Here is a 24,309-nt window from a genome sequence, read left to right as displayed (position 1 = left end):
GTATTCTGTTTCTCAGAGTTTTGCATGGTCGTCATGCTCTGAGTGGTCCGTGGGGCTCCGTGTGCCATTTGTGGTGGACGTATGCACTATGACCTTCGACCAGCTGGACCTGCTGCTGCGGCAGGTCAGCGAGGGTATGGACGGCAGTTCTGATTGGCCACCGCCACAAGAGAAAGAATGCATGGTTGTGGCCGCTCTCAACCTGCTTAGACTACAGGTCAGTCATCTAAACTTTTATCATTCTTCCATTTAAATGAGAGAATGTGCATTAAGTTATTCTGAAATAACAGTTTGAATGGAAGAGCATGTGTCCACTAAAAGTAATAGAAATGAAAATCATCATTGTATTTAATCTATTTCAGCTCCATGCAGCCATCAGTAACCAGGTAGATCCTGAGGAGCTGGGTCTGGGCCTGGGCAGTGGTCTGCTTAACAACCTCAAGCAGACGGTGGTGACGCTGGCCAGCAACGCCGGGGTGCTAAACACTGTGCAGGCGGCCGCCCAGGCCGTGCTCCAGAGTGGCTGGTCAGTGCTACTGCCCACTGCGGAGGAAAGAGCAAGAGCCCTGTCCTCACTGCTGCCCAATGCAGGTCAGTGCATGAATTCTGTCCTTGGAAAACTGCTAGATAACATTCTGTACTATATGCATCTCTCCTTTATCATATCTATCATATTGGCTGGCTGTCTTAGCATTTTTGGATATGTAAATAAATAAAAAGGTGATGATTGTTTCCAGCACAACTCTCATGGTCAAAAGCATTTTTGTGTTTTTTTTTTAGCATCTGCTAATGAGATGAGTGTAAGTCCTGGCCGCCGCTTCATGATCGACCTCTTGGTTAGTAGTCTGATGGCGGATGGAGGGCTGGAGTCTGCTTTAAACGCTGCCATCACGGCTGAGATCCAGGTCAGCATGTTTTATTCATTAGTCACTTCATCATTTATTCACCCTTTATGCCTTATATCTGCAACACTCAACAGAGCACTGCCAAAAAACAGACAGGAGGAAACGGATTCATGACCCCTTAGGGGAAAGTGTCAAAAATCATTTAAATTTTAAATAATGGTGTAATCTTTTGTCCGAAACCTATATACACAAGATTTACTTTTATTCTATTTTATTTTGTTTTGTTTTGTGTTTTGACCTTTCAGTTAACTAATTTCTCTGTTTATCTTCTATTAGGATATTGAAGCGAAGAAGGAGGCACAAAAAGAGAAGGAGATCGATGAGCAGGAAGCCAGTGCTTCTTCTCTGCATCGTTGTCGCACCACACTTGACAAGGACCTGATCAACACTGGCATCTATGAGTCTGCCAACAAACAGAGCCTCCCGTTGGTCCAGCTGGTCCAACAGCTGCTCAGGTACTGCAGACTCGCTTTGCTCTATTCATCAATCAATCGTTTGGAATCTTACAGAGGGTTTCAACAAAAGTGTCATTTTCTTAATTACCTGAATTTGATACTTCTTGTGTATAGCCTGTAGTAACTTTTCCTTTGTGCTGTAGGAACATTGCTTCTCAGACTATAGCTCGTCTTAAGGATGTGGCACGACGGATCTCAAACTGCCAAGACACGGAGCAGGTCAGCAAAGAGCGCTCGGCCTCTCTGGACCTACTGCTGCGCTTTCAGAGGCTGTTGGTCTGCAAGTTGTACGTGGGTGTCAATGGCACTGTGGGTGTGGGAGGATACAGTAAGTAGAAGAACTTAATTTTTTTTTGTGCATGACCAGGGATTTTGTTATGGAAGCCACCAATTGAGCATCAAGTCAACAGTCTCTCTCGTTGTCACAGCTTTGAGTCACTCAGAGATTCTGGGAGTTGGGTCTCTTTTGAAGAAGTACATGGCTTTGCTGTGCACACACATTGGGGATATCCTTCCTGTGGCCACCAGCATCGCCCTCAACAGCCATCGTCACTTTGCAGAGGTGGCACGTGTCCTTGAGGGAGACCTCACAGGTGAATATGCCATTTCATGTTAACATATAAGATTCATCATGACTAAATAAAGCTTTAGAACAATTCTGACATTAAAGGAAAATTTAAAATTCTGTTTAAGTTCTGAAAATGATGAACTGACCCTCATGTTATTCCAAACCTGTCTGCTGTTAACTTCTTTTCTTCATATGTTTTCTTAAATGTCATGATGTCAAACCCTTTAGAAGGAAGAGATTTTATTTGATTTGAGGGGTACAGTGGTGTAGAGATTTTTTTTTTTTTTTTTCATTGGAAAATGTCTTCAATCTTCCATCTAAAGGGTTTGACATCATGTCAGTTGTTTGCACTTTATTTGGTTTGAGAGTTATTAGAATTTGTACCCCAAAAATGTTGTCAAGACTTACTCACCCTCAAGTTGTTCCAAACCTGTATGCGTTTCTTTCTTCTGTTGAACACAAAAGAAGATATTTTAAAGAATGTTGGGAACCAGACAGTTGATGGCACCCATTGAATTCCATAGTATTTTTTTCCTAATATGGATGTCAATGGGTGCCATCAACTGTCTGGTTACCAACATTCTTTAAAATATCTTCTTTTGTGTTCAGCAGAACAAAGAAACTCATATAGGTTTGGAACAACATGAGGGTGAGTTTAAGGGTTAGTTCACCCAAAACTAACTAGTTTCACCCTCATGTCGTTCCAAACCCGTAAGACCTCCGTTCATCTTCGGAACACAGTTTAAGATATTTTAGATTTGGTCTGAGAGCTTTCTATCCCTCCATTGAAAATGTATGTACGGTATATTGTCCATGTCCAGAAAGGTAATAATAACATCATCAAAGTAGTCCATGTGACATCAGTGGGTTAGTTAGAATTTGTTGAAGCATCGAAAATACATTTTGGTCCAAAAATAACAAAAACTACAACTTTATTCAGCATTGTCTTCTCTTCCAGAATCCTTTCCATTGAATTGATTCCATTGAATCCTTTCATCTGTCAGCATTGGTAATGCACTTTTACGTCGCCGTGGTTGTTTTTGGCGATTAGGACATCCGCGACATTTTGAAGCATCGAAAATACATTTTGGTCCAAAAATAACAAAAAGCATTGTATTCTCTTCCGGGTCTGTTATCAATTCACGTTCACGACTCCGCTGCTTCTTCTTCTTCTTCTTCTTCTTCTTTCCTGTTTTACGGCGGTTGGCATCCAGCTTATTGGTGCATTACCGCCCCCTTCTGCTCCGGAGTGTGGTTCACTACTCCGCAGTGACGCTATTGATGTAAGACGCTGCTGACGTGTTATCTGGTGCGCCAGAGCTTCGTTTACAGTCTGAGGGAGACGCACGCTGTATTCAAGCTATTCTACATTGTTTGTATTTTGGTATTGCTATATTTTTTAAAATGGTGCGTAAGTGTGCATGTCGCGGATGTCCTAATCACCAAAAACAACCACGGCGACATAAAAGTGCATTACCAACGCCGACAGATGAAAGGATTCATTTATTTTTGGACCAAAATGTATTTTCGATGCTTCAACAAATTCTAACTAACCCACTGATGTCACATGGACTACTTTGATGATGTTTTTATTACCTTTCTGGATACATTTTCAATGGAGGGACAGAAAGATCTCGGACTAAATCTAAAATATCTTAAACTGTGTTCCGAAGATGAACGGAGGTCTTACGGGTTTGGAACGACATGAGGGTGAGTCATTAATGACATAATTTTCATTTTTGGGTGAACTAACCCTTTAATGATGACAGAAGTTTAATTTTTTGGTGAGCTATGCCTTTAATGGCAGATTTGGAAAAAGACACGGGTGAATTAAATAATGATAGTTTTTCTATCTTAAAGAGAATTTTAGTAGTAGTAATAATAGTAGTAGTAAATGATATTCATATTAATTTGCCAACCATCCTGTTCCTTCATCCTCCAGGTGTTTTGCTACCAGAGTTGATCGTGTCCATTGTGCTGCTGCTGACCCATAATGCTGGCCTGATGCAGGAGACTGGATCCATTCCTCTGCTCGCTGCTCTACTGGAGCACCTGGACCGTTTTAACCATCTCGCCCCTGGTACAGAGAGAGATGATAATGAGGATCTTGCATGGCCTGGACTCATGGGTATGTGAGAAATCCACCCATGTGCTTCTTTCTTAACCTAGAGAGTCTGATTGCACAGTTGAGTTATGCTTTAATCCATTCCAATAATCCAAAAATAAATGAATAAAAAAAATGAGAGATGCATCAAATTTATGAAATGTAAAGGAACATTTATTTTGCACAATATTTAGTTCATTTATGAAAGATATTAGAATGCAGAAATGCACAGTAGAGTAAATAAAGAGCAGTGATGTACAATTAGCTGTGACTTTTCCTTTCAGGTTTCTTTTTCAATGGGCCGAGCTCAAAGAACAACGAGGAAGTGTCACTTATCCGCAAAGCTGACCTTGAGAATCATAATAAAGATGGTGGCTTCTGGACTGTCATTGATGGGAAGGTCTATGACATTAAAGATTTCCAAGCTCAGACTCTAACTGGGAACAGCATCCTCGGTATAGTGGACATGCTACTAAAATGCCCGAAACCTTTTACTTTAAATTCATTTTCAAATAAATAGTTTTGTAAATTAATTTGTCATCTGGTTTTCCTCCACAGCCCAGTTTGCTGGAGACGATCCTGTGGTAGCTTTAGAGGCCGCTCTCCAGTTTGAAGACACCAGAGAGTCCATGCAAGCTTTCTGTGTGGGCCAGTACATGGAGGTCTGTCTGACTTTGTATTCACCAGTTTCAACCTGCTTTATTCCAAGAATGTTCAGACTTCATTTTTCTTGTTGTTTCTCTGTTTGTCCAGCCCAACCAGGAAATGGTGACAACGCCTGACCTGAGCAGTCTGTCCTCGCCTCTTATAGATGCTGAGAGGAACCTGGGTCTGCTGCTGGGGCTACATGCCTCGTATCTGGCTATGAGCACCCCTCTCTCCCGCATAGAGTTAGAATGTGCCAGTGAGTCTCTTTAATGCATAAAAATTCAAGGTGCAAATAAAAGAAACAAATATAAAAATGTAAAACACATTATTTATACTAGATAAAATATATATACAAATTAAACATAAAATAAAAAATTAAATATGAAATACGATAAATATAACATATTTTATATATAAATGAAACATAAATAAATGCAAAAAAAAGCAAAAATAAAAAACAATCAAGAAACAAAAAAGATTAAAAAAGAATTAATAAGTCAACTTTCTTCTACCTTCCAGAATGGCTCCAGTCATCTATTTTCTTTGGTGGTCTTCAGACGAGTCAGATCCACTATAATTATAATGAGGAGAAGGATGAGGACCACTGCAGCTCTCCAGGGACCACCACACCAGACAAAGCCAAACTCTACTGCCGCAGAATCACCCTGAGTGATCACGCCCAGCCCTTCCTGCAGGCCATCGCTGACAACAACACCCAGGACCACACCGTTAAGGTTATACGCAGTGAAAGACTATCATTTTTATTTGTCTCTTGATTTAGTATTATTTATTATACAGCCCATTCCCTAAGATTTCACTGTCAAAGTGTTTATCAGAACAGATACTGCATCATTTGTTCTGATGGTTAATGTTGGATTCTTTCTTATTTGCTGCAGGACTTCTTATGCCAAATCGAGCGGTGCTGTAAACAGTACCATCTCATCACTCCCATCACTTTTCCACCAGAACATCCTGTAGAGGAAGTGGGCCGCCTGCTGCTCTGCTGCCTTCTCAAGCACCAGGACCTTGGTAACTTGGTTCAAGTGTTTGTTGTATTGAATGTTTGTAGTTTTAATTTCTGAAATTCTGCTCACTGAACTAACCAAAAGCAATTTATAAGTTTCATTGTTACTGACTGTCTTATTTTGTTATTCTTTGAATATTCCTTTTTACTCATTAATAGTAAAATCTGTTTTCTTATACAGGTCATGTTGCCCTCTCTCTTGTTGATCAATATGCCTTGGGTGTAGACCAGGGGAAACAGAGGTCCCTCCCCAAATCTGTGATTGATGTGTGTCGAATGGTGTACCAGGCCAAGTGTTCTCTGATAAAAGTGAGCAAAGACAATCTAAGTAATCCGAATAAATAATCTTTTTCCTTGGAATATTCAGCTTGAGCTGTCACATTTGGGATGAAATTTAAATGAATAATTACAGGACATACATTTTTAGTACTTTTTACAGTAGCTTTACATTTTAATACATGTTAATACCAGGTGTTTATGTGTATCGTGGTACGTCACCTTGTCATTTACACCATGATGACCTTTTTGACCCCATCTTCTCTGATCTTTCCTGTGTGGTAAAGACTCACCAGGAGCAGGGCCGCTCTTATAAGGAGGTGTGTGCCCCAGTGATCGAGAGGCTGCGTTTCCTGTTTAATGAGCTCAGGCCTGCCGTCAGTAATGACCTGTCCATTGTGTCCAAACTGAAGCTGCTGAGCTCTCAGCCTCGCTGGAAGAGGATCACGCAGAAACTGATCAGAGACCGCCGCAAAAAAAGAGGTAGTTAGTCTAACTGTTCATTTTAAATGTTCAGTGTAAAATGTTCAGTCTATAATTATAGCATGTTTTGCTTAATCTCTCAGTGCCTAAGAAGTCAGAGTCAGCTGATCTGGAGGAGTGTAAGATGGAGAGGGAAGGGACCAATGAGGAACCACCTGCTCCTATCAATCCCACCCCTGTGGACAAGAAACAAACAACTGTAAAATCTGCAAAGGTTTGTTGTTTTTCTCACTCGCTCTCTTTCGCTCTCTCTAATTGAATCATGCATATCTCAGTCAGAGATTATCACAGCCGTCTATAAATATCTCTTGCATCTCTGCAGCTCTGACATCTAGTTGTTATTTCCATGTGTTATATCTACAGTCACTGTCCTTCCAAAGTTACTTTAAATACCTTCCTCTTCAACAGCCTCTTGTTCAGTTGTAGTTAATTATTTAGTATCCTTTAATGTGTTGTTTTGGTAGCTTTAAAGGCACAATATGTATGATTTTTGGATTAAAATATCCTAAAACCAGTAGAACAGTGTTAAATATTTTGTTGACTTGTGTACTTACAATATCCCAAATGTTCCCAAGAGAAATATACAATTTTAACCAGGATACAGACCGTGTCCATGCGTCGCCTATCAATGACATCGAACCCGCGTTATCCTCTGTTTCCGGTTTTATTTTGTAAAAACCATGGAAACACCAAAGACGCTTTAATATATTATGTGTTTTATTAGACAGGTGAGCAACTGTTTGTATACCTTAATTGACAGAAAAATAATCATTTTTATATAGCTCAACACAGTAAGTCTTATTGTTTAAAATCTTGTTTTCTTGATTTACTGCGAGTACCATGTTTTACCATGACTAATATCGATGTAGCTTACTGCACTGTTTCATAGCAGCCGTCCAGAGTAGCATTATGACAACTTTCAGCACATAAATGTATCTAATATGATAAAACAGCGCTGCATTACCCACATACTCATGACAGGAAGAAGCGGAAGCGCTCATCTGCGGCATAATAAAAGCTCCACTGCTCTCGAACCGTGTCGTGTGTCTCGCTTGTCTCTCATTAGCAATCGCTCCAGCGGCCTTGTTCCGCTCCAACGGCTTTCAGCCACACCCTGCTTCATACTACGGTAATGTTAATAAATCTTTAATACATTAGCTCATCCATTAATATGATTTCCGCCTGAGTTTTGTCGGATTCTTTTCTACCGGCTGTAGACGTGAAGACAACACCACCCATGATTCCGCTAAATCATCAAGCTACGCCTTTGTTTTGAATAAGCCACCTCTAGCGGCGAAAAACATAGTGTGCCATTTAATGTTTGTTTGTTTTTTTATTGTAGAGGTCTCTTTGTGTTTATAAATGTTTTAAATACTTTTATTTAGCTTTACTTTACAAATATTATTATATTGTTTAGATTAAAAAAGCTTATCATGTAATTAAAAATGTAATTGATTGTTAGTCCTATTTATTTCATTTTATTTTTTACTTCCTTTTAACTTGTAGCAGGATAAGTGGCAGCCTCTGCTAAACACCATAGGCAGCGTTCAGAAGTACCGCTGGTTTAGGCACAGCGTTCAGGGCTCCTTTTCTCAGTCCAGCCTCATGAGCACCATCGTTGAGTTTGCTCTGAAAGAGGAGCCGCTGGATGTGGAGAAGATGAGGAAATGCCTCCTTAAACAGCTGGAGCGAGCTGAGGTCCGGCTGGAGGGTATAGACACTATGCTTAAGCTGGCATCCAAAAACTTCCTCCTGCCCTCTGTACAGTATGCCATGCTCTGTGGCTGGCAGAGAGTTATACCTGAAGGGACCAATATTGGGTAAGTGCAAAATATAAACTATGCATAGCACTTCAAGAATGCTTGTGTTTACATCAATATCTGCTTTGCTTAAATAGGGAGCCTCTGGCTGACTGTCTAAAGGACGTAGATCTCATTCCTCCCTTTAATCGCATGCTGCTGGAGGTGACGTTCGGTAAACTCTATGCCTGGGCCATCCAAAACATTCGCAACATCTTGTTGGAGGCCAGTGTCAAGTTCAAGGAGCTGGGTAAGTTTAAAGATCAAAAACTGCATTATCATTATACACAATAAAAGTTTGTGGTCTGTGAGATTTCAATAAAACAGTAATATTGTGAAATATTATTACAATGTTAAATAACTATTTTAAATTTTTAAAAATGTAATTTATTCCTGTGATAGTAAATCATTACTCCAGCCTTTTTCAGAAATCATTCTAATATTCTGATTTGGTGTACAAGAAACATTTCTTTTTATTATTAATGTTGAAAACCGTTATGCTGCTTGACATGTTTGAAAACCGTAATACATTTTTTTTTCTGGAATCTTTGAATGGAAAATAACAGCATTTTATTTGAAATAGGAATCTTTTGTAACATCATAAAAGTCTTTGCTCTTACTTTTGATCAGTTTTATGTGTCCTTTCCTTGAAATAAATAAATCTTACTTTTATATGGTAGAGTATTTACTCTTTTCATTTTACTTATTGTGGTTTCCTTTCCTTTAGGTGTGCAGCCAGTGCCTCTGCAGACTATTACTAATGAAAACCCAGCAGGCCCCAGTCTGGGTACCATCCCTCAGGCACGCTTCCTGCTGGCCATGCTCCATATGCTCACTCTTAAACACGGAGCCAACAGTCTTAGCCTCCTGCTCAACTCCGGCATCCTCGCCCTCACCCAGAGTGTTCTCCGACTCATTGGTTAGACACCCAGAGTGTTCACACCTTCTCTTTGTTTTATAGTGCAGTTGGACACTTTTGTCATATGGGTTCTGTTCTATAGGGTTAGATGGGGTTCTATTTCTATTTGGTGTGTTTTGTATTTCTTGGTATGAATGTTTCAGCATTGTATTTTACAGGTCCCAGCTCTGACAGCAGTGAGGAGGAGCTGAGCTCTGTAGCTCATGGAGACTCTGCTACAGTTCTTGAGGAGTCCAGGAAGGAGACGACCCCCACCCCTCTCCCCGCCTCTGGCCCTGAGTTGGCAGCTATGATGAAGATTGGTACTAGGGTGATGAGAGGACCTGATTGGAAGTGGGGAGACCAGGTGATGTGATCTGATGTGTTTGCGTTTGTTCAATTGAATTATGAATTCTGCATTTTAAAGGTACCCTAGAATGTTGATGTAATATAAGATGTAATATAAGTCTAAGGTGTCCCCTGAATGTGTCTGAAGTTTCAGCTCAAAATACCCCATAGATTTTTTTTAATTAATTTTTTTAACTGCCTATTTTGGGGCATCATTAAATATGCGCCGATTTAGGCTGCGGCCCCTTTAAATCCTTGCGCTCCCTCCCCCCCGAGCTCTCTGCTATAAAACAGTGCATAAACAAAGTTCACACAGCTAATATAACCCTCAAATGGATCTTTACAAAATGTTCGTCATGCATACTGCATGCATGCTTCAGATCATGTGAGTATAGTATTTATTTGGATGTTTACATTTGATTCTGAATGAGTTTGAGGCTGTGCTCCGTGGCTAATGGGCTAATGCTACACTGTTGGAGAGATTTATAAAGAATGAAGTTGTTTATGCATTATACACACTGCAAGTGTTTAAAAATGAAAATAGCGACGGCTCTCTTGTCTCCATGAATACAGTAATAAACGATGGTAACTTTAACCACATTTAACAGTACATTAGCAACATGCTAACGAAACATTTATAAAGACAATTTACAAATATATCACTAAAAATATAATGTAATCATGGATCATGTCAGTTATTATTGCTCCATCTGCCATTTTTCACTATTGTTCTTGCTTGCTTACCTAGTCTGATGATTCTGCTGTGCACATCCAGACATTAATACTGGCTTGTCTAATGCCTTGAACATGGACTGGCATATGCAAATATTTGGGGCGTACATATTAATGATCCCGACTGTTACGTAACAGTCGGTGATATGTTGAGATTCGCCTGTTCTTCGGAGGTCTTTTAAACAAATGAGATTTACAAAAGAATGAGGAAACAATGGAGTTTGAGACTCCCTGTATGTCATTTCCATGTACTGAACTCCTGTTATTCAACTATGCTAATGTAAATTCAATTTTCCATTCTACGGCACCTTTAAGTGTGGATAAGACAATGGCGGGTCAGTTCATTTAAGTTCCTGTATGGTGTGTTTTAGGATGGCCCACCTCCAGGCCTAGGGCGTGTGATTGGGGAGTTAGGAGAAGATGGCTGGATTCGTGTCCAGTGGGATACCAGCAGCACTAATTCCTACAGAATGGGCAAAGAGGGCAAGTATGACCTTAAACTGGCCGAGCCACCACCTGCCACCCAACCTGCCACAGAAGACTCTGACACAGAGGATGACACAGGTTCGTGCTGCACTCTGCTGTGGCATTGAGCCATTCCAGAGAACATAAGAATTACGTCCCAATCTTGGTGTTTTATTGTATTCGACCTTGCCATGTTGATTTATACAACCGCTCTGTCTTTCTCTCAGAAGGGGAGGTGATGGAGAAAAGTGTTCACCCTACTGCGATCATGTTGACCAGTACAGTTAATCTGTTGAAGACACTGTCCCTGTCTTCTGGGATTCATGCTGAGGTGATGCAGGTCGACGCCATTAGCACTCTGTGTGGTCAACTTAGGATACTGGTGGAGAGCGGAGCCAATGACAAGACTGGTATTTTTTTTTAATTGTATCAAATGATGAAATGTCACATGGTAGTTAAAGACATTTAACATATAGAGGGTCCTTTCAAAATATAAAATTTAAACTATATTCCTCCTTCTCTTCTTTAGGTTGTTCATCTCACAAGCTAGTATCCCGTGAGCAGCACAGGAGCTGGTGCACGCTGGGATTTATTCGCAGTATAGCTCTCATGCCCCAGATGTGCAGTACCTTGAGCACCTCTGCCTGGATAAATCTGCTCATACGCATCGTGGAGGGCCACCAGTCCTTCACTGCAGTCACGCTACAAAGACAGGTGCCAGCACTATGTTCTGGTTTTATTCAACACTTATCATGAGTTTTGTTTTGGTTTAACAAGAGAAGGAGAGCTTTCCTTGTCTTTTTACCGTGTAATTGTCATTCTAAAACTTTCATGAGTACCATAGGGTTAATATGAGTGCAGCTGAGTGGTACACATTAGTGCTGTTGACGGGATTCATTTAGTGCCATGTTTTCATCAATCTCTCCTCGCTCTCTGGCAGATTCTTGCCCTGCGGCTTCTACAGGCAGTATTACCATCCTGGGATAAGACTGAGCGCTCACAGGATATGAAGTTCCTGGTGGAGAAACTCTTTGGGTTTCTCGGAAGCCTGCTCAGCACTTGTTCCTCAGATCTGCCCCTTCTCAGGGGTACTGTACATTTATTATTTCCTTTTCTCACTGTGGTATTTTTCCATTTTGTGCTTAAAGTCTTTGATTATAGGCAGTGCGAAGGTTAATATCCGGATGTCGTCTTAATTTTTTGATTTACAGAAGGTTTGATGCGTAGGAGGAAGTCCCGCCCTCAAGCCTCTCTGACAGCCACTCACAGCAGTACCTTAGCAGAGGAAATAGTGGCCGTACTGCGCATACTTCATTCCCTTGGCCAATGGAATGGCCTCATTAATGAATACATTAACTCTCAGCTGAGTGGCATCACTGACGTCATGGCAGGCAGACACACTGAAGCGGTATGATTCAAATTGATCATATTCATTAGTCAACCAATAAGTGTTTTAAATCAGGTGCCATAAGTTGATATTGAGCCCTGGCTAGAGGATTTTGAAAATTTTCTACACTGTGTTTGTATCAGGCTGTGCTTGAAGACTACCTCCCCAATGCAGAAGCCCCAGCTGTGGGCAGTCTGATGGCTGTTTTGGCAGTCATTGGTGGGATTGATGGCCGTCTGCGCCTGGGTGGACCTGTGGTTCATGAGGAATATGGGGAGGGCACTGTGACTCGCATCACACCTAAAGGACGAATCACTGTTCAGTTCCACGAGATGAGAAACTGCAAAGTTTGCCTGCTCAGTCAGCTTAAGCCGGTACATATTCGCTAACGTGCAGTATTACTCCCTGTTCATTCATCTTGCTGGATGGTAAAGTTGAGCGCATTGCATTGTGGGATACAGTATTCCACTCTGTGTTCTGTTGTAAATTGCACATGTACTCTATGATTCAAAACTTTGGGGTCAGGTCACTATGATTTTATTTTTTTGAAAGAAATCAATACTTTAATTCAGCAAGAGTGCATTAAATTGGTCAAAAAGTGTAGGTAAATGTATTTTTATTGTTAAAAAGAATTCTATTTCAAATAAATGCTGTTCTTCTGAACTTTCTATTATTAGTCCTTTAAAAAAAAAAATCTATCACGGTTTTCACAAAAAATTTTTATGAAACACAACTCTTTCATAAGCACCAAATCAGCATATTAGAATGATTTCTGATGAGTCATGTGACACTGAAAACTCCAGTAATGGCTGCAAACCCCAAATCCTACAGACCCAAAACCTTTGAATGGTAGTGTAAAATATGGACAATAAACAATACAGTACTATATATTGAAGATCTATTGAGAGCAGTGTGTTTTTACAAATGTAGCTATTGTTTATCTCTGTGGTTGATGTCTTTTTATATCTTTACAGATTGACATGGTTCCATTCAGTGTTCAAAACCTGCCCTTCACTGAACCCATGCTGACTGTGTGGGCACAACTAGTCAACTTGGCAGGAAGCAAGCTGGAAAAACAACGCATGAAGAAATCCCTTAGCAGAGGACTTACAGGTACAGCACATCATGAATCAAATGTTATTCTCATGTGACGAAATAGACTGCTAGACCTACAAAAAATTTTTTTTTTCGGTGTCACTGATTGTACGAACGTCGCACGTGATATGCTTACATAAGGGCTCTAGCATTGCGCATTCTCATATTACGTTTTGCCGAATTTGCCTACTGTACTATCAAGTTTATCCCGAATATCAAGGTAAGAATGAAATGGTCTGTTCTTCACTCCAATTGTTTTCTGTCCCTGTTTGACATTTTTCCACTTAATTACTAAAACTGCAGTTTATACAATATGCCGTTTCCATGACTGTATAAAGCACGTGAATATGAGGCATATGATTGGTTGGCTGTTGCTAAGCGTCTAGGTGTAACATTCTAATACAAGTTTGGAACTGCAATGCTGGGTTAACACAACAAAAGTAGGTATTATTTTTCATAACACTGGGTAAAAAGCTGTGCTAACCCGCTTCTAAATTATATAAAAGGGTATAACATTCCTTTACCCGGGGTTAAAAACAGTGTTTAGAACAACGACAACCTGGAGTTAAGCGCAGTGTGAAAAGCCCTTATGTGAATTTGCTAATCATTATCCAGAACTAAGATATACTGTATATCACAGTACAATTGATATCAACAGTGTATTATGACACCCACGGTACTTCTTTGCATTGGTGGGACATGCAGAATGATCTGTTCCACCCAAACTAACCTATGTCTAAAAATATATATTTTGGTTTATGTTTGTCATTGCAGCGGATCAGGTGGATTTGCATTTGCTGCGGTGTCAGCAGCTCAGGCTATACGTCCTGAAGGCAGCACGTGCTCTGCTCTCCCACCAAGACAAACTCCGACAGATCCTTTCTCAGCCAGCCGTCATAGACGTCAGCCCCAATCCTACAGGTGCAATGATCTTTACATGCTGTGGTGCCATAAGTGTTTACATTTTTATCATTCTAAGCTGGCACAGTTGCGATGAAGATTAAATATCTGTAAGTGTAGACTGACTGTAATGTGCTGGCAATGATTTGAACAGAATTGTGTCTGGTTGTATCACATCACTACCCCCTGGTGGTCATGTGTAGATTTTTTTGGTGTTTGCTTTTAAATATGGTGCCTATGGAGTGGTGCAGGGATGATGTCAAAACCTAGACAGCACACACTCACACCCCAAATGTTCTTATCTAGTTACTAATTAAAAACATGTATGTGTGTGTTTTTTTTTTTGTTGTTTTTATATATATATATATATATATATATATATATATATATATATATATATATATATATATATATATATATATATATATATATATATATATATATATATATATATATATATATATATATATATAATATACGTAACAGCTTCAAAATTAGCATTTTTGATTTGGGTGTGTAATTTAACATTGTAGAGAAAGAACCTATTATAAAAACCCATCTTGAGCGAACCACTGGCAAAATATTCTTCCAGGTTTTGATGTCATCCCTGCACCACTCTCTATTCTGACTAAGGTCAATATGTTGCTCACAATAACAACAGTCTATTTTCTTTGGGAATGACAGTTGTGAAATGTGCTTATGTTATGATTTTGTGTGTTTGTGATCAGAGGATCAGTGTGTGTCATCTCCTGATGTGGGAGATTTGTCTCCTGAGGGTCCTCAGCCTCCCCTCATCCTCCTCCAGCAGCTGCTGTCAGCTTCCACTCAACCTTCCCCCATCAAAGCCATATTCCACCGCCAGGAGCTGGAGGTCAGAGACCACATTTACACTTCCTTGACATTTTTATTGAATGCATGTTAAATGACATGCTTTTAACATGCTTTTGCTATAATATAATATAATATAATATAATATAATATAATATAATATAATATAATATAATATAATTATTGTAAAATATTTTATTCAGCATTGCATTGATAAAGTGACAGTATTTTTTTTTTTATTGATTCATTTTCAGATTATTTGTATTTTATAATACATAAAATAAATATACATTTTGGTAACAAAATATTTTTTTACCACAATAAATGTATAAAACAGTTATTTGAAATAATATTTCAAATAATAATATTACTGTTTTTACACAATATTACACAATATTATTGTTTTTACTGTATTTTGGATCAACAAAATGCAGCTTTGATGAGCATAAGATACTTTTTTTTTTTTTTTTTTTTTAAACATTAAAAATCGTACCAACTTTTGAACTGTACTATAAAATAATGTTACTTTTTTATTAAATATTTTTTGTGATAATATTATGTTTTATATGTTGTTGATAGAACATACATTGTATGTGAATGTGAACTTAAACGTTCGGTTACCAGCTCCAGATGTACCAGATGTTACATCACCCCATTCCTCCATATTTTTTTTTTTCTTCCCTGAATTTCAAATGTTTTCACTCAGTTTTTGTGTGTGTGTGTGTTTAGGCAGCAGCTCTGGCTGTGTGTCAGTACCTGGCGGTTGAATCCACACACCCGTCCTCCCCTCTGTTTGAGGACAGCAGCTCTAGTGAGGCCACAACACCGGTCACTGTGCAGCATATGCGCCCACCCAAGCAGAAGAAACACAAGACCTCACCTGTGCCCCCTGCTCCCATCGTCCTGCAGCTGATGGAGATGGGCTTTCAAAGGAAAAACATCGAGTTTGCCCTTAAATCACTGTCTGGAACCACAGGCGCGTCTGGAGTGCCAGGTAATGCACCAATAGCTCAAGTTTTTGAAATGTTAAATTGTCATATATTGTATTCGGTGTTGGCACTACATGCTTGGGTACTCAAAGTTCCTACCCTTGATGGATTGTGTTTCAGGTGTAGAGGCATTGGTGGGCTGGTTGTTGGACCATCCAGATGTTCACATTACAGAGCTGTCAGATGCAGATACTGTATCAGATGAATACTCTGATGAAGAGGTGCTGGAAGAGCTAGAGGAGCCTGAGCCAGCCTTCCCTGTGGTGTGTATAAGACCATGTACACACAAACTGATCCGTCACACACCAGATATGAGGTGAAGATTCACTTGAAGTCATTTAATGTGTGACTAATGCTCTTTCTTTTGCATGTCAGCCTCCTGGGGTTGTGGTGACTGAGAGTCAGACGTTTAAAAAGAGGTCGGATTTTCAGAGCAACGATGATTATGCTGTGTATGTGAGAGAGAACATTCAGGTAAGGAGCTACGCTTGCATATTTACTTAAAAATTTGTATTTTGGGTTACCTGTAAAAGTATTGAAACATCCTTAAAATGAGATTAATGTACTTAAGAAGCAACCTAAATATATGCTTAAAATGAGAAAAAGCTATTATTCTTCTGGAAAAATGTTATGCAATTTTTCTTTAGTAAATATCTGACATTTTCCTGGAAAATGAGAAAATACTAATGAAGAACTGATTAAACTGTGTGTGTTGCAGGTGGGCATGATGGTGCGTTGCTGTAGGACGTATGAGGAAGTATATGAGGGAGATGTGGGGAAAGTGATCAAGCTGGACAGAGACGGCCTGCATGATCTAAATGTGCAGTGTGACTGGCAGCAAAAAGGAGGAACGTACTGGGTCCGTTACATCCACACTGAGCTTCTGGGTAATACTCTTTTTGATCTGCTCTTAAACTGTTTATAAGGACTGTAGAAGTCCTAATTGCATTTTTATTGTATCAATAATATATTTTAAACTTTTTTTTTTTTTTTTTTTTTTTTTTTTTAATTAAAGCTGTCAGTTATAGTGAATTTTGTCATTCTAAAATGTTTATTTATTTATTTGCATTCTGTATTTCCCAGGATTTCCTCCTCAGAGTTCGCCTTCTCATATAAAGATTGGTGATAAAGTGCGAGTGAAGCCCTCTGTCACAACACCAAAGTACAAGTGGGGATCTGTCACTCATAGGAGTGTGGGTGTGGTCAAAGGTAACATCATTATGCTAAAACAATTTCTCTGTCACAGGTTTAGAGGAATAGTTCACCTCTAAAATGCGTGGCTCATCCTCATATTATTCAAAACTGGTATGTTTTCCATTTTTGGGTGAACTATCCCTGTTTGTATATAGCAGTTTGTTTTGCTATACGTCTCAAACCTGCAGAACAGGGCTGTCTATTGTGCTGTAAATAAGAACTGTTGTATTTGGGTTTCAGCATTGTGTGTAAATGTGTAACATTTGTGTCCAGCCTTCAGTGCCAATGGGAAAGATGTGATAGTGGACTTTCCTCAGCAGTCACACTGGACTGGACTGCTGTCAGAGATGGAGCTTGTGCCCAGCATACATCCTGGTGTCAGGTACACACAGTACAAGTGCAAATAACATCAAGACAATGAATAAATAAACAACTAACAAACATTTTCTCACCTTTCACTTTACTTAGGTGTGATGGATGTCAGATGTTTCCTATAAACGGCCCCAGGTTTAAGTGTCGGAGCTGTGATGACTTTGACTTTTGTGAGAGCTGCTTCAAGACCCGTAAACACAACCCTAGACATTCGTTCGGACGAATAAATGAACCAGGTCTGAGAAATTTCTGTGTATAATTTAATAGCTACTTTATGTAGTTTGGCATTACAGCAGTGTAAACTTCTTCATGGGATGTAACCAGTCCTTTTTGACCCAATCATTTCTCTTTAGGTCAGTCACAAACCTTCAGTGGGCGTTCGGGAAAGCAGCTGAAGAGACATCACAGCAGTCAGCGTGGCATGCTGATTGATGAGTGGTCCAGAGTGGTAAAGAACCTCAGCGTGTCGTCCTCCGTTAACCAGGCGTCTCGGCTCATTGACTGTGGAGAGCAGTGCTGGCAGTCCTCAGGCTCTCAGGGCAAGGTCTGTCTCATTATAGGCATACGCTAGCATTCAAAAGTTTGGGGTCAGTAAGATATTTTTGAAAAAATATATACTTACAATAAAGTTACAGTTTAGTAAAACAACAATTTGGTTACAGTGTTCAATTGCTTGTTCGCATATCAAAGATCAAAAAAACAATTATGTGTTTTATTTTGCTGGTTTCCAATAGCACTGGATCAGGTTGGAGCTTTTCCCAGATATCTTGGTCCACAGATTGAAAATGATCGTAGATCCAGCCGACAGCAGCTACATGCCTTCACTGGTCGTGGTGTCAGGTAAAAAAAAAAAAAAACATAAAGCCTTTCAGGTCATTCATAGTCTAACCTTTTATGGGTGAACTAATAAACTATGTTTGTCCTCCAGGTGGAAGCTCGCTCAATAACTTGATTGAGCTGAAGACCATTAACATCAATCCCACAGACACCGCGGTCTCTCTACTCAATGACTGCACAGATGTTGGTTTGAATTTCCTCACAGACGTCTGTTCTTTTGGCCTGTTTCTTTAGGAATGCTGACCACTCTTGTATTTGCGTGTTCAGTATCACAGGTACATTGAGATTGCCATAAAACAGTGCCGGAGTTCGGGGATTGACTGTAAGATCCATGGCTTGAGCATTGTGGGTCGTGTCCGTGCAGAGGATGAAGATCTGGCTACTGTGCCTTTCCTGGCATCTGACAATGAGGAAGAGGAGGATGAGAAGACAGCGACTGGAAGGTGTGTGATTGGAGGATTTATTATAGAAGAAAATGCATTATCTGGTATGTCATTGAGGTTCTTTTTTCGATCTCTCTTTGCAGTTTGTCTCGAAAGAGGTTGTCAGGGCTGGAGTCTGCTGCCACCATCAGAACTAAAGTCTTTGTTTGGGGTCTCAACGATAAAGACCAACTTGGAGGACTTAAGGGGTCCAAGGTCAGTAATGTGTGAAAATGCATTCAGTTTTTTTTTTTTTTTTTTTTTTTGTTTAAATATATTTAAAAATTATTTTTAATTTTCTATTTTATTTACTTTTTTAAAATGTATTTATTTAATATAAAACAATATTTTCTGTAAAGGCCTTGAATGTTTGATAGCATAACTTTTTTAGCTACAGCTTGCAAAGACAAATCTGTGTTATTTTTGGTAAAGGCCTTGAAGTTTTGATAGCATAGTTTTTTTTTTTTTTTTTTTTTTCTCTTCTTTAAGCTATAGCTTACAATGATAAATCTTGGTGTTTTGTTTTCTCTCTCAGATCAAAGTCCCATCATTCTCAGAGACGCTGTCTGCTCTGAATGTAGTGCAGGTGGCTGGAGGCTCTAAAAGTCTTTTTGCTGGTGAGTTGTTTAAAAATAACAAAAGCAGGCCTTTTATCCTTTTCTGGCTGCTTAATGCCATGCATTACAGTGATTTATACCACTAGTTAAGGGATGTATGAAATTCTCAACCCTGGGTGTATGACACAAGGCTGTAAAAATCACTAACAAATGGCTTTGAGTGCCCTTTTTGCAAAATGACAACAGCAGTATGATACAAGATACCAATGTGTCTTTCTAGTTGTATTTTAAATCTGAAATTACTTTATTTGCCATGGCATTATTATAGTATTACATTTTAATCATTAATCAAATGAATGATTGATTCTTTGTCTTTACAGTGACTGCTGAAGGTAAAGTATATGCCTGTGGAGAGGCCACTAACGGAAGACTTGGTTTAGGACTGTCCAGTGGAACCATCCCTATACCAAGACAGATATCTGCCCTCAGCAACTATGTGGTTAAAAAGGTTGCTGTACATTCAGGTATGCCCTTTTTTTAATTTTAAGGAAAGCATCCCATGTTGACAGAACTTGTTCTTTAAAATGGACACACTGTTTGTGTGCAGGTGGAAGGCATGCCATGGCATTGACTGTGGATGGGAAAGTGTTCTCTTGGGGTGAAGGAGATGATGGCAAGCTTGGACACTTCAGCCGAATGTAGGTTATTTGCAACTTTAACAGTAATGTAGAACATGTAGAAGATATCTAGAGGGATCTGATGAGAATTCCTTTTTTTTTTTAACCAGGAACTGTGATAAGCCACGGCTAATCGAGGCGTTGAAAACCAAGCGCATTCGAGATATCGCCTGTGGAAGCTCTCACAGTGCTGCCATCACCTCCAGTGGAGAATTGTACAGCTGGGGTCTGGGTGAATATGGTCGCCTGGGCCACGGGGACAACACCACTCAGCTCAGACCCAAAATGGTATTTGTTTTACTTATCTCAGTAAACTTAAGACTTCTCAGTTCAGAACTGCAGGGTTCCAGTATTTTTTTCCAGAGCAATCCCTAAAAGGTAGAGGTGATGTACAACTTTTTGAAAAATGAATGGGAGAAATTCACAGTGATGCTCAGTTTGGCAGTAATGCTCAATTATTATTTGAGTTAAAAGAGCCAACTGCCCTTTTAATAATTTTTTACAAAGTCCTTTAACTCCACCAGACTGAAAAATACAGTTTTAAAGGGATAGTTCACCCAAAAATGAAAATTTGATGTTTATCTTCTTACCCCCAGGGCATCCAAGATGTAGGTGACTTTGTTTCTTCAGTAGAACACAAATGATGATTTTTAACTGCAACCGTTGCCGTCCTGTCAGTCTTATAATGCGAGTGAATGGGAACACAATCAATAAAAGTCGAAAAAACTTGCTTAGTCAAATCCAAATTAAACCCTGCAGCTCGTGACGACACATTGATGTCCTAAGGCACGAAACGATCGGTTTGTGCGAGAAACCGAACAGTATTTATATAGTTTTTTACCTCTAATATGCCACTATGTCCAACTGCGTTCAGCACTTGGTTAGTAAGGTCTGATCGCACTCTGACATCGAAAGTGATGTCTAGCACTCATTGAAGTATAAGCGCGAGACATCACTGACGTTGTCAGAGCGCGATCAGACCTCACTAAACAAGTGCTGAACGCAGTTGGACATAGTGGCGTATTAGAGGTAAAAAATTATATAAATAGGGCCGTTTCATCGTCAACGCATCTGTACGCATACGCGTCCCCGAGGCTACGCGTCGTTACGCTTCGGCCGCCATTATGCGTCGGTGCGTAGCCAAATGTGTCGTCCTAGTTTTTGATACGTGACGCGCCGATGCACGCAATACTATGCGTTGTCGGTGGGGGCGACATTGCAAGTATTGTACATTAAAGGCAGGGTAGGTAAGAAATTTTGTTCCAAATTTGTTTAAACTTTCTATATATATACATGCATAATTAAAATGTAAGAACTCTGATAAAAAGAGTATAAAAATCGAGTGACTCTAGACCGTTTAATCTGTATTAAACACAGCTCATTATTTCCATCCGGGACGAAACATAGGATTGGCTTAGGCGGCTGTCACTCTCTCGCAACCATGGCAACCACCCTTTTGCCACACATGACCTGCCCACTTGCGCGCGCACGTTTGATTTGGGGAATCCAAGAGGCACGGATCCTAGGAATACCAAAACAATGGCAGAGAAACAGCAAGCTAAATTCACAGTATCGGCCTATGCAGTTAGTGAAGGCAAACCAGGCAAAAAAAGGAAGACAGTAACAGTACAAGAAAAGGCAATGAACAAAAAGTCTTTGGATAAACAAAGAAATAAAACGCGAGTTAATATCGGCGTGGCTTTCCAGCGATGGCGAGAACTGAGGGAACTCAAGGGGCTGAAAGTGACTCCTTGATGGCTTTATTTCTGCTGGACAGGTAAATCTTTCTTTTTGTATTTTGATCATACATATTTTTTTGTTTATTTTTTCATGAAGCATGTGTCATTAGCACACGTAGCTGCGTAATATAGCTAACATAACATTACTTAGCGAGCCGTAGTAGAGACGATAAATAATGATAGCTATAGTGTTGAATTGTGCATAATTTTACCCTCTGTCTAAGTCTTTTACCATGTTCACCTGCAAGTTTACCTGCACGTTTTTTTTCGCCTTTGTTTTGTTTTTATATTCTCTACCTATGTTTACTGATGTCTTTATCTTGTATCTGTGTGTGTCGTACACACTTTGTTGTATGTGTGTGTTATTATTTTGTGTCTGCAATGCAGTTGTGAGTTGATATTTGAGTGTATGTTACTCTGTTGATCTGTAGAACAACGTATATGTTATGAATCTTACACGAAATTCATCTTCATCACAGTGTAAATGATGGTAATGGAAAAACGTGTATCATGCAACCTGTTTTTAGCTTTGCCTTATAGATAACTAGCTCGTTAGCGAATCAAAAAATATATATTTTAAACTTTACCAATATCAATATGCTAGCTTGATAGTGAGTACTAAAATACATCTTGTTTGTTTATCTTCATAATTTTAAAGTTATTTTTATTACATGTGATTCTGACATGATGTCACTACATGCACTGTGCTCCTTCCTCTCCGCTCGTCTCAGGTAAATAATGCGTCTTCCAGCTCAGTGGTCGGAGTCACACGTTCATGCGTTTTGGGGCGTGGCTTTGGAAGGAGCCCAGAAGGGAGGGGGTGGAGTGAATGGAAATAATGAGCTGTCTTTAAAACAGTCGTGAGAGGTCTACAGACACTCGATTTTTATACTTTCTTTTTCAGAGTACTTACATTTTAATTATGTATTGATATATAAATAAAGTTTTAAACAAATTTTGAAAAAAAGTTTTTTATACATTTTTTTGCCTACCCTGCCTTTAATTCAAGTATATTGTGTTTACAGAAGAAGAAGGTTTGAATACAATGGCGGGCGAAGAGGAAAAATTATGCGAACTTATACGTATTCATCCTGATCTCTTTTTTGATTTAAAGGGCGAACATACCACCGTCTATCTCTGCGTTGCCTTTGTTGCCGCCGATGTAAAATTAGCAACAGAATACACTCCTCTTCAGTTGCCATTTTGATCTGAATATCACCCGACTCTACTACCCCCCTGTTGCGTGAGCGGTGTATTGCATACACGCATCGCCCGTGACGCTTGCGTCCACTGTTTAGACTATGAAAGGGAGCGCGTCGCTCGTGTTGCTTGCTCGCGTTTCTCGCGTTGACTATGTAACGGCCCATACTGTTCGGTTTCTCGCACAGACCGATCGTTTCGTGTCTTAGGACATCAATGTGCCGTCACGAGCCGCAGGGTTTAATTTGGATTTGTCTAAGCAAGTTTTTTCGACTCTTATTGATTGTGTTCCCATTCACTCCCATTATTTGACTGACAGACGCCAACGGTTGGAGTTAAAAATCATAATTTGTGTTCTACTGAAGAAACAAAGTCACCTACATCTTGGATGTGCTGGAGGCAAGCAGATAAACATCAAATTTTCATTTTTGGGTGAACTATCCCTTTAAGTGCGATTTGAGCTAAAGAAACACATTTTATAATGTAATTTTTGTCAGATTTTTTTAATATGTACTTGAAATTGAATCTTGACCGTTTTGGAGATTTCAGTCTTCCCCCATTCATGTAAATAGGAGCAGTACTTGTATGCTTGTTGCATACATAGAAAACATCTGTCAAACTGCCAAGATGACTGCAGAGTGAACTGACGTGTTTTAAAGAAACTTTGCTTATGCTCTTTGCACAACAGTTTAAATAAACTGGATTTTGTTTAGTACAGTGTGTCCCTCATTGCACTGGATCAAACTTGTCTGTATCTGGTTTGCAGGTCAAGGTGCTTATAGGCCATCGTGTTGTCCAGGTAGCTTGTGGAAGTCGAGATGCTCAGACTCTTGCCCTTACAGATGAAGGTATATTCCTGCATTTTGTTTTGTAGATTTAATTTGAGGTGTTTTGTTTTGGTTTGGTGTTTGTGTTTTTTTTTTTTTTTTTTTTTTTTTAAATACATTGCTGAAGGTATATGAATGTATGTTTATGTATGTTTTGTAGGACTAGTGTTCTCATGGGGAGATGGAGACTTTGGGAAGCTGGGCCGTGGCGGCAGTGAAGGCTGTAACATTCCTCAGAACATTGAGCGTCTGAATGGGCAGGGGGTGTGTCAGATCGAATGTGGAGCTCAATTCTCCCTCGCCCTCACCAAATCTGGAGTTGTCTGGACCTGGTATGATTTTAAGAGGAGATTTGGATTTTTCAGAGGCATTACAATACAATTCATGATTGGTATGAGTTACTTTTTTTTTCTCTGAGTAATCCCTAACATGATTGAAATGTCATGTTGTTGCATTGTGCAGGGGTAAGGGCGATTACTTCCGACTGGGTCACGGCACAGACGTTCACGTGCGCAAACCCCAGATGGTTGAAGGACTGAGGGGGAAGAAGATTGTTCATGTGGCTGTGGGGGCTCTGCAC

General features: G+C 39.7%; 1 protein-coding gene across 5 annotated transcripts in view; it reads left to right on the top strand.

Moving 5' to 3' along the window:
- Positions 1–24,309, top strand: part of herc2 (HECT and RLD domain containing E3 ubiquitin protein ligase 2) — a 62,476-nt gene that overhangs the window by 18,183 nt on the left and 19,984 nt on the right. For 4 of the 5 annotated variants that reach the window (XM_048199230.1, XM_048199231.1, XM_048199234.1 and 1 more), the window contains 47 exons: positions 17–217; positions 363–591; positions 781–905; positions 1,182–1,360; positions 1,504–1,688; positions 1,789–1,953; positions 3,871–4,056; positions 4,317–4,487; positions 4,591–4,694; positions 4,786–4,936; positions 5,200–5,414; positions 5,577–5,709; positions 5,886–6,013; positions 6,268–6,463; positions 6,547–6,677; positions 7,970–8,283; positions 8,361–8,512; positions 8,990–9,181; positions 9,340–9,527; positions 10,612–10,804; positions 10,933–11,115; positions 11,235–11,419; positions 11,646–11,793; positions 11,917–12,113; positions 12,236–12,466; positions 13,067–13,205; positions 13,962–14,108; positions 14,816–14,958; positions 15,645–15,909; positions 16,025–16,167; positions 16,280–16,378; positions 16,623–16,791; positions 16,988–17,113; positions 17,372–17,480; positions 17,567–17,706; positions 17,824–18,014; positions 18,205–18,310; positions 18,399–18,490; positions 18,575–18,750; positions 18,834–18,945; positions 19,265–19,346; positions 19,667–19,810; positions 19,894–19,984; positions 20,074–20,251; positions 23,669–23,750; positions 23,890–24,061; positions 24,192–24,309. The exon at positions 24,192–24,309 is cut by the window's right edge and continues 27 nt beyond it. In XM_048199230.1, the coding sequence (XP_048055187.1) occupies positions 17–217; positions 363–591; positions 781–905; positions 1,182–1,360; positions 1,504–1,688; positions 1,789–1,953; positions 3,871–4,056; positions 4,317–4,487; positions 4,591–4,694; positions 4,786–4,936; positions 5,200–5,414; positions 5,577–5,709; positions 5,886–6,013; positions 6,268–6,463; positions 6,547–6,677; positions 7,970–8,283; positions 8,361–8,512; positions 8,990–9,181; positions 9,340–9,527; positions 10,612–10,804; positions 10,933–11,115; positions 11,235–11,419; positions 11,646–11,793; positions 11,917–12,113; positions 12,236–12,466; positions 13,067–13,205; positions 13,962–14,108; positions 14,816–14,958; positions 15,645–15,909; positions 16,025–16,167; positions 16,280–16,378; positions 16,623–16,791; positions 16,988–17,113; positions 17,372–17,480; positions 17,567–17,706; positions 17,824–18,014; positions 18,205–18,310; positions 18,399–18,490; positions 18,575–18,750; positions 18,834–18,945; positions 19,265–19,346; positions 19,667–19,810; positions 19,894–19,984; positions 20,074–20,251; positions 23,669–23,750; positions 23,890–24,061; positions 24,192–24,309 (7,506 nt within the window). The remainder of the gene's footprint in view (positions 1–16; positions 218–362; positions 592–780; positions 906–1,181; positions 1,361–1,503; positions 1,689–1,788; positions 1,954–3,870; positions 4,057–4,316; positions 4,488–4,590; positions 4,695–4,785; positions 4,937–5,199; positions 5,415–5,576; positions 5,710–5,885; positions 6,014–6,267; positions 6,464–6,546; positions 6,678–7,969; positions 8,284–8,360; positions 8,513–8,989; positions 9,182–9,339; positions 9,528–10,611; positions 10,805–10,932; positions 11,116–11,234; positions 11,420–11,645; positions 11,794–11,916; positions 12,114–12,235; positions 12,467–13,066; positions 13,206–13,961; positions 14,109–14,815; positions 14,959–15,644; positions 15,910–16,024; positions 16,168–16,279; positions 16,379–16,622; positions 16,792–16,987; positions 17,114–17,371; positions 17,481–17,566; positions 17,707–17,823; positions 18,015–18,204; positions 18,311–18,398; positions 18,491–18,574; positions 18,751–18,833; positions 18,946–19,264; positions 19,347–19,666; positions 19,811–19,893; positions 19,985–20,073; positions 20,252–23,668; positions 23,751–23,889; positions 24,062–24,191) is intronic. The other variant, XM_048199233.1, reaches the window with a different exon arrangement.

Source organism: Megalobrama amblycephala, linkage group LG8 (assembly GCF_018812025.1).
Source record: "Megalobrama amblycephala isolate DHTTF-2021 linkage group LG8, ASM1881202v1, whole genome shotgun sequence".
NCBI classification, from domain to species: domain Eukaryota; kingdom Metazoa; phylum Chordata; class Actinopteri; order Cypriniformes; family Xenocyprididae; genus Megalobrama; species Megalobrama amblycephala.
The sequence above is the reverse complement of the archived record's forward strand: the minus strand, read 5'-3'. Positions and strand labels throughout refer to the sequence as shown.